Source organism: Pseudophryne corroboree, chromosome 4 (assembly GCF_028390025.1).
Source record: "Pseudophryne corroboree isolate aPseCor3 chromosome 4, aPseCor3.hap2, whole genome shotgun sequence".
In the NCBI taxonomy this organism is placed as follows: Eukaryota; Metazoa; Chordata; class Amphibia; order Anura; family Myobatrachidae; genus Pseudophryne; species Pseudophryne corroboree.
Window position 1 is genome coordinate 641,168,626 of NC_086447.1, and position 11,688 is coordinate 641,180,313.

At 45.1% G+C, this 11,688-nt stretch overlaps 1 protein-coding gene across 1 annotated transcript in view; it reads left to right on the forward strand.

Moving 5' to 3' along the window:
• The window catches only part of LOC134910086 (protein unc-93 homolog A-like), a 192,227-nt gene extending 181,280 nt beyond the window's left edge, over positions 1-10,947 (forward strand). Inside the window, exon 8 of the mRNA XM_063917726.1 lies at positions 7,264-10,947. Within this exon, the coding sequence (XP_063773796.1) occupies positions 7,264-7,529 (266 nt within the window). The 3' untranslated portion in view covers positions 7,530-10,947. The remainder of the gene's footprint in view (positions 1-7,263) is intronic.
• The last annotated feature ends 741 nt before the right edge of the window (positions 10,948-11,688 follow it).

An 11,688-nucleotide genomic window follows, 5' to 3' on the forward strand; every position in this document is an offset into this window, starting at 1 on the left:
CAGCATTCTCAAGTCTGCTGACTACACTTATGCCCCCTGTGGGACCTCCTGTGCCATTGCAGCCACATATTGTCCCTGTAGTTAATCTGCCCTGGGTGGATACTCTGTCTAAACAATTACAACAATTAAATCAATCTTTTGTTAGACAAAAGTCTACCCCATGCTCCTCTGGGACCAAGGGGTCATCTAAACAGGCCATTTCTTCTCACAGTCCACTAATATTTTGAATAATTCTTCCGATGAGGATGGGGACTATTCTGATCCGTCAGACACTGATACAGTTGCTTCTGATGAGGAATCTATTCCAGGTTGAAGTTCCTGACCTAGTGGAGGCTACAGTATTAAGCTAATTCTTCAAATAGATGATGACATTGAGCCTACTACTGCGTCTAAGAAACCTGATGAGTTCAAATGTCAGAAGGTTGCTAAAGTAGTCTTACCACATTCTGATCATTTAATTGACATATGTCAGGAATCCTGGACGTCTCCAGGTAAGAAATGTTCCATGTCTAAAAAGATGCTAGCTCGGTATCCTATACCTGCAGAGTTGAATAACAAGTTGGAAACTCCACCGCCGGTGGACTCTCATGTCGCCCGTCTTGTGGTGTCATCTATTTTGCCTGTCACCACTGTCACCTCACTGAAGGAACCGACGGATAAGCGTGTGGAGGGACACCTGAAGTCTATTTACCCTCTTACTGGTGCGGTACATAGACCCACTATGGCAGCCTCCTGGGCTGCAAAAGGAATTGAAGCATGGGTTCAGACAATTGAGGATGAGCTGCCTCAGAATTTTTCTGACACTGCCAGACAATGTCTGTCTTATATTACCACAGCCTCCCACTATATTCAGGAGGCGGCATCTGATGCAGGTGTAATGGCGGCCAAGGCATCTACTACGTCTATCCTGGCTCATTGAATTGTGTGGTTGAGGTCCTGGAAAGTGGACCTGGACTCCAAAAAGACCTTGGATGTGCTCCCTTTTAAGGGAGACATTCTATTTGGGGAGGATCTGAACAAGATTGTAACTGACCTGGCTACTGCCAAGGCTGTGTGTCTCCCAAATACTAATCCTTCTGTTCCGAAGGCTAAGAGTGCCACCTTTTGTTCCTTTCGACCTCCAGGAAAAGCAAAGGGTCAGGCATATCCGAGACAGGCTCGTGCTTCCAAAACCACTAAGCCTAAATCTAAACAATCCTGGGCCACCCGTCAGCCTGCTTCCAAACAAGACAAGCCTGCTGCATGACGGGGCGGGCCTCCCCCTGGGGGACCCCAGAGTGGGAGACCAACTTTTGCAGTTCGCCCAGGCCTGGTTATAGACCACTTCGGATGCCTGGGTGCGGGAAGTGGTCTCTCACGGGTACGCAATCTCTTTCAAGAGACGTCCCCCTCACCAGTTTTGCACAATGGTTATCCCTACGGATCCATTAAAAGCGCAAGCTCTACACTTGGTTGTACAATCCCTCCTGGATGCAGGAGTGGTAGTGCCGGTACCTCTGTCTCAGAGAGGCAGGGGATACTATTCGACCCTGTTTCTAGTTCCGAAGCCAAATGGGTCCTTCCGGCCTATATTCAACCTCAAATCATTAAACAAGTTTGTGAGAGTATCAAAATTCCATATGGAAACTCTGCGCTCTATAGTGCTGGCCATGGAACCCAAAGACTATATTGTATCCCTGGACATACAGGATGCTTACCTGCACATACTTATTGCCATGTTGCATCAGAAATATCTGTGGTTTGCTATTGGCAACCTACAATATCGATTCCAGGCACTGCCTTTTGGATTGGCCATGGCCCCTCGGATCTTCACCAAGGTCATGGCCATGATGACGGCTCTTCTCCGCCATCAGGGAATCAGGATCCTGCCGTATCTGGATGACTTGCTGATCCTGGCAAACTCCCAAGAGGTTCTCCTCAGTCATCTGGAACTGGCGGTCCAATTCCTACAAGCCCAGGGGTGGCTCATCAACTGGAAAAGTCCTCGCTGGTCCCTGCATGGAGCATGGTGCACCTGGGGGCACTACTGGACACACACAAACAATGATTGTTTTTGTCTCCAGAGAAAGTCCTGAAACTTCAGGACAGGATCAGATATTTCCTCTCTCACTCAAGAGTGTTGATACACTCAGCGATGCAAGTACTAGGCCTCATGGTGTCCGCTTTTGACATGGTAGAGTACGCTCAATTTCATTCCCGTCCTCTGCAGAGGTTGATCCTTTCCAAGTGGGATGGCCTGCCTCATTGGATCTGGTCTTAAATTATCTTCTTGACTCAAGAGGTTCGTCTGTCACTGAGCTGGTGGCTACAGGACCAACAGTTGAGCAGGGGCTGTCCCTTCTGGATATCCAACTGGGTCCTCCTAACAATGGATGCCAGTCTGCGGGGTTGGGGGTGCGGTGTTGGAGCAACACTCTCTCCAGAGTCGGTGGACCAGGGAGGAATCTCTCCTCCTTATAAACATTCTAGAATTGCGGGCAGTGTTCAATGCATTGACACTGGCCCTGCCTCTAGTACAGAACATGCCTGTTCAAGTACAATCAGACAACGCCACCATGGTGGCGTACATCAATCAGGGTGGCAATCGAAGCCGCAAGGCAATGCTGGAAGTATCAAAGATCCTCCATTGGGCGGAATGCCATCTGCCAGCAATATAGGCAGTGTTCATCCGCGGAGTGCTCAACTGGGAAGCGGATTTCTTCAGTCAACAGGACGTTCATGCTGGAGAGTGGAGTCTTCTTCCAGAAGTCTTTCAACTCCTAGTGGACAAGTGGGGCCTACCAGATGTAGACCTAATGGCATCTCGACATAATCACAAGGTTCCGGTCTACGGATCAAGGACAAGGGATCCTCAAGCAGCGTTTGTGGACGCACTGGCAATTCTATGGAACTTTTGGCTGCAATATGTATTCCCTCCAGTGTCACTGCTGCCCTGTGTACTGCAGAAGTTCAAGCAAGAAAGTGGAATACTACTTCTAGTCACTTTAGCATGGTCCAGATGGCGTTGGTTCTCAGACCTGCAGGGTCTCTCAATAGAGCGTCCTCTTCTACTTCCTCAACACTCAGACCTCCTCGTTCAGGGCCCTTGTGTCTACCCAGACCTGGCCAGGTTGGCTTTGACGGCTTGGCTCTAGAAGCTTCACTTCTGAGGGCCAAGGGATTCTCTGAGGCAGTTATTCAAACTATGTTAAAAGCCTGTAAACCAGCATCTGCACGGATTTATCATAGGGTCTGGAATTCTTACTTCACCTGATGTGCTGCTAAGAATTATGATGCATATACTTTCAAAACTTCCAGACTTTTGGCTTTTCTGCAACAGGGCCTGGAGTTAGGCCTTTGTCTGGCCTCCCTCAAGGTTCATATTTCTGCATTGTTGGTGTGGTTTCAGAGAAAAATTGCGTCTCTCCCTGACGTTCATACTTTCACTCAGGGTGTTTTTTACGGATCCAGCCTCCATATGTCCCTCCTGTGGCTCCATGGGATCTGTCTGTTGTTTTGAATGCCCTACAAGAGTCTCCATTTGAACCTCTTGAGTCTGTGGACCTTAAATGCCTTACACCTAAGGTCATTTTTCTGTTGGCTATTGCCTCTGCTAGGAGGGTGTCGGACTTATGCGCTTTGTCCTGTCATCCGCCCTTTCTGATTTTTCACCATGACTGGGCAGTTCTTAGACCTCATCCCGGTGGTGTCATCTTTCCATCTTAACCAAAAGATTGTGGTTTCGGCTTTTATCTTCTAGTTTGTCCTCCAAAGAGCGGTCTTTGAATGTGGTATGGGCTCTCCATATTGGAGAGGACTGCCTCTATCAGGAGGTCAGATTTCCTTTTTTGGACTTTTTGGTTTTCACAAACGTGGCTAATCTGCGAATAAACAAACCTTGGCCAGATGGATTAGAATGGTGATTGCACAAGCATATGCACAGGCTGGTCTTCCAGCTCCTGCTGCTCTCAAAGCCCATTCTACTCAGTCTGTTGGATCTTCTTGGGAGGCCCATCGAGGCGCGTCTGCTGAACAATTGTGCAAGGCGGCTACGTGGTCTTCTGTGAACACGTTCATCAGGTTCTATAAACAGAATGTGAAGGAGAAAATTACCAGCGCTGGCTGATCATGCTTATGCAATATAAAAAACAATATAATTTCCAAAAGGCTTATAATTAAAAAGACATATTTATTTCACATGTATATCCTATAAAATAATGAATAAAAGGTGAACAAGACGGTACTCAATAAATTTTGCCACAATATCTGAATTACTTATATATCCACATTTGGCTATTAGTAGTACTCAAGGGGACTGGAATCACTTGGAGATGTCCATCACTAATCGGTTATTTTTGCATAAATCCGATAATTTGCAGATGTGAGGTATTTACCAGTGATCCTGAGAGCAGGTAATGTCCACCTGATGTGTGGCTGGATCAAATTATCCTCTTTGGCATGGAGGATTGGGTCCAGAAGGTGGATGCTGCTATTAGAATGTCCCAAATGGTGTGCACCAGAGTATCCGTGAAGCCAGTGGAGATGGTGGTATTGAGTATCCAGATATGTTTAAAAGCTCAACGCGTTTCGCTGGTTAGGATATTCCAGCTTCCTCAGGAGCACACTTGCTCCTGAGGAAGCTGGAATATCCTAACATCAGGTGGACATTACCTGCTCTCAGGATCACTGGTAAATACCTCACATCTGCAAATTATCGGATTTATGCAAAAATAACCGATTAGTGATGGACATCTCCAAGTGATTCCAGTCCCCTTGAGTACTACTAATAGCCAAATGTGGATATATAAGTAATTCAGATATTGTGGCAAAATTTATTGAGTACCGTCTTGTTCACCTTTTATTCATTATTTTATAGGATATACATGTGAAATAAATATGTCTTTTTAATTATAAGCCTTTTGGAAATTATATTGTTTTTTATATTGCATAAGCATGATCAGCCAGCGCTGGTAATTTTCTCCTTCACATTCTGTTTGCACTACCTCTGGGGATTTACCATCCCCCTACCGGCTGCTATTGATAGCGCACCCCCCCCTTCCCGTCTTCTTTTATCAGGTTCTATGCCTTTGATACATCTGCCTCCGAGGATGCTTCCTTTGGATGCCGGGTTCTTGTATCCGCTACAGTGTCGTCCCCCCCATGAGGAACTGCCTTAGGACATCCTCGATGTTATTACCTGTGGAATACCAGTGTACCCCGCTGCCCGGGGCGGATTGGGATCGAACACCAGCCCGGGAAATTTATGGAAGCAGCCCTAATAGGGGTGGAGTCTGTTGAGGGGGAGGAGCCTGTCAAGAGGGCGGGGTCACTCCTCAGAGGTCTTGATTCTGAGATAGATACAGTTGGAGCCTCCTTTGCTTTACGTTATGCTAATGTTTTCCTGTGACTGTGGCCCTCATTCTGAGTTGATCGCTCGCTAGCTACTTTTAGCAGCCGTGCAAACACATTGTCGCCACCCACGGGGGTAGTGTATTTTCGCTTTGCAAGTGTGCGATCGCATGTGCAGCCGAGTGACACAAACACATTTTGTGCAAAACAAGACCAGCCCTGTAGTTACTTATCCTGTGCGATGATTCTAGCGACGGAGGTCCCGGAATTGACATCAGATATCCACCCTGCAAACGCCTGGACACGCCTGCATTTTCCCAAACACTCCCAGAAAACGGTCAGTTGCCACTGACAAATGCCCTCTTCCTGTCAATCTCCTTGTGATCGGCTATGCGAATGGATTCATCGCTAAATGCATTGCACAACAACGATGCTCTTTGTACCCATACGATGCGCGCGAGCATTGCGGCGCATACGCAGTTTTGTCATTTTTTACCTGATCGCAGCGCTGCAAAAATCGGCAGTGAGCGATCAACTCGGAATGACCCCCTTTATGCATATGCTTCTACAATACCCTTCACTGATGCACATCTGTACGTCTGAATATACAAGGACTGATATGCCCACTTTCAGTGTCTACTGACACTGCAGTCATGCCTTTAATCTGCTTCTGATTTTTATTGATTTTTCATTCTACAAACCCCTTTTTTTAACCTTATATGTTTCAAAGTACAGGGAGGGGGAGCACACACTACATACAGAACAGTACAGGGAGGGAGCACACTCTACATACAGCACAGTACAGGAAGGGAGTACACATAAGTAGTGAAACACAAACACAGGGGACCAGCGCAACAGAATCTGTCCCAGTGGCCAATCAGTCCCTGCTTACATACATAGCAACCATATTACATACATAGCCACCACATTACACGTATAGCAACGCATTACATGTATAGCACTACAGGTATAGCACTGCATTACACAAATAGAACTACATAACACGAATAGCACAACATTACAGGTATAGCACCACACTACACATATAGCACCGCATTATATGACTAGCACCACATTACATACATAGCCACCGCATTACATACGTAGACACCGCATAAAAAGGCCCATCATCATGGACAGACATTGGGCAGCTATAGGGCTGAAGGACGTTGCATTAGAGATTGTCCCAGGGCTGGCTGTGAGTGCTGCCTGGTCAGCTGGCATCCTGAGAACAAAGTACATCCTGCTCCTGTCCAGTCCCAAAACCATACACTGTGACCTTACACTAACATGATAATGCAAATAATATAATTAAAAATAACCTCTCTGCCGGGTCCCCTTCAGTGCTCAGTCATCGCTCCGGCCAGTTCAGTGAGAGTTCGGGAGTTGGGGTGGCAGCGAGTGTAGTGAACCCGGTTCCGACCATCGCTCTGCTGCTGCGCCTGGGCCGGGCTCATTGAAAAGACATTTGGCCAGGACCAGAGAGAGGATGCTGCTGGGCTGGTTAACTTTCTCAAGGTCATGAGAATGTGTTATCTGCCGTCTCTTTTACCTGCTACTGCATTGGACTGGTTAACGAAACTGAGCTCCAGTGCCTAGAGGCGGGGCTATAGAGGAGGCGGTGCAATGCAACCTGGGAACAGTCAAAGCTTGTTGGTGCCTCGGATTAAGATCCAACTCTACACCCCAATGTTATTCCCTGTTGAATCCAGTGTACCTCGCAGAAAGATATTTAACATGGTAAGTCTACCATAAATCTCTTTTTTCTTTCTTTCTTTCTTTCTTTCTTTCTTTCTTTCTTTTTCTCTCTTATTTGATAATATAATTGAGTTTGTATTTGTATAGCCTAATGTACACATTATTAATTTACACAGTGTGCATAAGATTAACAGTTAATTATATTTTAGTAAATTCATACCTTTTTTTGTATTCCAGCCCTTTATGGAGTATTATTTGATGATCACAAAGAAGCTGGCTTTGCAAATTATCGTCTATGGGAGTCATTGGGATTTGTTATAGCATATGGATACAGCACCTTTTTATGTGTATCTGTGAAATTATACATCCTTCTTTCTGTGCTAGTTGTTGGAATGGTGCTTTATGCACTTGTAGAATACAGTGAACACAAAAAAATGTCACGCAACAAACTAGGAAAAGAAACATGTGCTGATGACTCACTGTATAAGCAGACTAAAATATAGCGTCCATATACAGTGTTGTAAATATGTAGAGCACCTGTATTTGGCACTGCTGGGCCTTCTTTAACACAATTATAGGTCTTGATGGACAACAATTTTTTTTTGCCTTGGAAATGACTCCAATTTTCATAAAGACCTTTTGCCTTCAGTTTATGAGGACTAAGGTTTTATCATTAGAACCAGTTATACTCCTTTTCCACTGCCGCTAATGTAATGCACAAGTACGGATGCAGGTAAGTTGGTAATTCAGTTTACAATATTAAGCAATGGCAATAAATTTCACAAAAGAAAGTAATACATTTATTTAATTGTTCTTGAACTGGTAGCCCCTGGAGTTGTTTTTTCTGCAAGTACCTGGATCCAAATGGTTCAACTGTAATACCTCCAGACAAGTGTTCCAGCAATTACACAAATATTCTTTTGCACTGTAAATACTTCAATTTACAGAGAATAACAGAATTCGACAACAATACTATATAAATACAATACAGGTTGAGTATCCCATATCCAAATATTCCGAAATACGGAATATTCCGAAATACGGACTTTTTTTAGTGAGAGTGAGACAGTGAAACCTTTGTTTTTTGATGGCTCAATGTATACAAACTTTGTTTAATACACAAAGTTATTAAAAATATTGTATTAAATGACCTTCAGGCTGTGTGTACAAGGTGTATTTGAAACATACATGAATTGTGTGAATGTACACACACTTTGTTTAATGCACAAAGTTACAAAAAATATTGGCTACAATGACCTTCAGGCTGTGTGTTTAAGGTGTACATGTAACATAAATGCATTCTGTGCTTAGATTTATGTCCCAACACCATGATATCTCATTATGGTATGCAATTATTCCAAAATACGGAAAAATCCCATATCCAAAATACCTCCGGTCCCAAGCATTTTGGATAAGGGATACTCAACCTGTACTAATTGTTAATAGAGCTTGTCTAAAACAAGCTGTTAACCATTACTACTACACATGCAAACAATAGTGCAATACCTTTAGTCACTCTTACACTACTCGGTACTATCAATATCCCCAATAACTTTAAACCACAAAGTTCAGCTGAGTATTTTATAGATGGTGCATGTTAGGTTTGGTGTCCTGTCTCCAATAGGGATTAATGGAATTAGGCAAATGTTACCAAGCAAATTTCCCATTTCAATAGTTGCTGCTCATGACCAGCACAAAAGACACTTTCTCTAGGTTGCTGCTACTCCTCTCTCAAGTGACGTTTCCTAGCAAGATTGCAAATTAGTACATTAATTCCAACTAGTCTGTTGCTGCCTTTTCTTTATAGTTCCCTGAGGATGTGAGGGTTTACAGTACTCAGGTGTCGGTTCATCTGTGGGGAATACTGTCTAAATACCTTGAGGGTAATAATTAATGTAGAATATCCTTTTACAGTACTCCTTGTCTCTCTCTTTACCTCGAGTGCAGCTTTCCTTCACTAACTTTCTGTAATGTCAATCAAGTATGTAAATCATTAGTGTAAAGAAGGGCTTCACTAGCTGCATCGGCTGTTAAGCGTTAAAATTATAGCAGGATATCTGACCGCAATACCTGCTCTTAATCCTGACTGAAAGGAAGCGCCAGTGTTCATTTACATAGTACAGAATACTGCAGGCTTGAATGCTAAAAATCAGTTCTGGGCAAATATAGCTACCTCTGAGTTGGGTACTATATGTAGTACAATAGCTGGGTAGTGTGACATGCAGAATGCTTCAGGTGCTGTTTTGACTCCCTGTATAGCCAGTGCCTGCTGAGCTGTGATGGCTCCTACTATGTGGTGCTAAGGTAAATCGCAGTTATACCTCTCCAAGTGTCTGTGTTAGGTCTCCATGCTGTCCGTAGCTGTCAGTGTGGGATACTGGGTTTCTTTCCAGACAATCTGCTCCCATGGCCTGTCCCTTTGTGACTGCTGCCCACCTCTTGCCTTAATTGGGGAGGCCTGGTCCACTCTGAGGCATTACCAACTGCCGGGGCTCCAGATAAAGCTTCACCCACTGTCGCTATGGAAGCTGCTGCGGTCACTCTTATTTCATCTGCACCCCCAGACTTGCCTTGCATGGGGGTAGAGCCATCTCTCTGACCACCCTTGTGGGAGGAAGGACTGCCTCCATCTCCTCCGTCACCCCCACACCACCTCAGCACACACCTGATGGCATAGCTCTCCTCTCAAGATTACCTCAGCTCAGCTCTCACCAACCAACTCTTTCTCCTAACTGTCACTGGTCTCCCCACCTGACTGGTCATAAGACCTGCTCCTGAGCTCTTGAGCAGTTGCTGGGGCTGCTGGGAGCTGCGGTGTGTCAGTTGTATGATGACATACACCTGCATTATAGCATGATGCACAATGTCAGACATACTGTAATACTTCACATTGTGGTGTATTACACTAAAACCTGGGTTATTGCGGTGTCAACCCGGGTCATGGCTCAGTGGACACGGCTCCCCAAAATAAAACCCAGGTCGAGTGACCTGACAATCCTTCCCAGGTAGCTACCAGGGTTGAACAAGGGAATGACCCATTAACACTGCAGTGGAAACAGGGTAGATCCAAGTTATCTGACATGGGTCAGCATAAAAGCCACTGATTGGAGCTTCCTGGGGCGCTCTGACATGATTTAATCTGCCAGAGCCCCAAAGAGCACACACAGCAAGAGCAGCAGCATGGCTATCTGGTTAGAGGAGGAGATCAGAGAGCTTCCCAACATCAGGGGAGAGAAGGAAATCAGGCGCCAAATGACTGGAACAGTAAAAGATGCCACTGTCTACCACAATATCTCAGCAGTATTGACCCCTCCCTTTTCTTTCCTTTTGTAACTTCAAATTTGTGAGCCTGAAAAAGGCCATTTTAATGACATTCATACAGTAAGTTTTGCAGATCCTACCCGTGTTCAGTGGAAATGTGCCAACTCAGGTAAAATCCGGGTCGAAGGTACAGTAGAACTGAGGTCTGACTGGTGGAAAAGCCAGCTCGGAATTTTGGTGGAAATGGAGTATAATAGTGCCTTACTAGGAGAAACAAGAGACTGTAATTAAACAGGAAGACTCAATTTCAAATGAATTACTTGACTGATGTATCAAGGATCGAAAATAACAAATCCCCCTTAGCAATGCTGCTGAGGAGGACAAATGTACCCCTGTGCAGGCACCAGCAACCCTGTGAAGTTTTTGGGAGGAGGCATAGGCATGCCTCCTTAGATTTGGCCATGCCCCCGGTACCCCGGATTGTGGCCATCCTCACAGCCTGCCCATTCAACTCTTCATACGGAATTATTAGGCACTCTTTGTGGAACAATGCAAGACATATTACTAATATCCATACTAAACTCTAGATAAGTCTATAAAGGGTATATTTACTAAACTGCGGGTTTATAGACAATGAGATGTTGCTCATAGCAACCAATCAGATTCTGCCTATTATCTTCTAGAAGGTGCCAGATAGGTGATAAGTACAATCTGATTGGTTGCTATGGGCAACATTTCCACTTCTATAAACCTGCACTTTAGTAAATATACCCCCAGTGCTGCTAACAGTTTTCACTTTATTGGGAATGACTCCTTCAACACTCTGGAGACATTGGCCCTCATTCCGAGTTGATCGCTCGCTAGCTACTTTTAGCAGCCAAACGCATTGTCGCCACCCACAGGGGAGTGTATTTTCGCTTTGAAAGTGTGCGATCGCATGTGCAGCTGAGCGGTACAAAAACATTTTGTGCAAAACAAGACCAGCCCTGTAGTTACTTATCCTGTGCGATGATTCTAGCAACGGAAGTCCCGGAATTGGCGTCAGATACCCGCCCTGCAAACGCCTGGTCATGCCTGCATTTTCCCTACCACTCCCTGAAAACGCCCTCTTCCTGTCAATCTCCTTACGATCGGCTGTGCGAATGGATTCGTCGCTAGAAGCATTGCACAGCAACGATGCTGTGTGTACCTGTACGACGCGTATGCGCATTGTGGTGCATACGCATGCACAGTTTTGCCTTTTTTTTAGCTGATCGCTGCGCTGCGAAAATCGGCAGCGAGCAAGTAACTCGGAATGACCCCCATTGGGTTAGGTCTGGCATTGCCTTAAAATTAATCCTAAACGTCTGAACTCTGAAATAGTCTAAATCATAGCCCTAACATTAGCGCAACCCCTCTTAC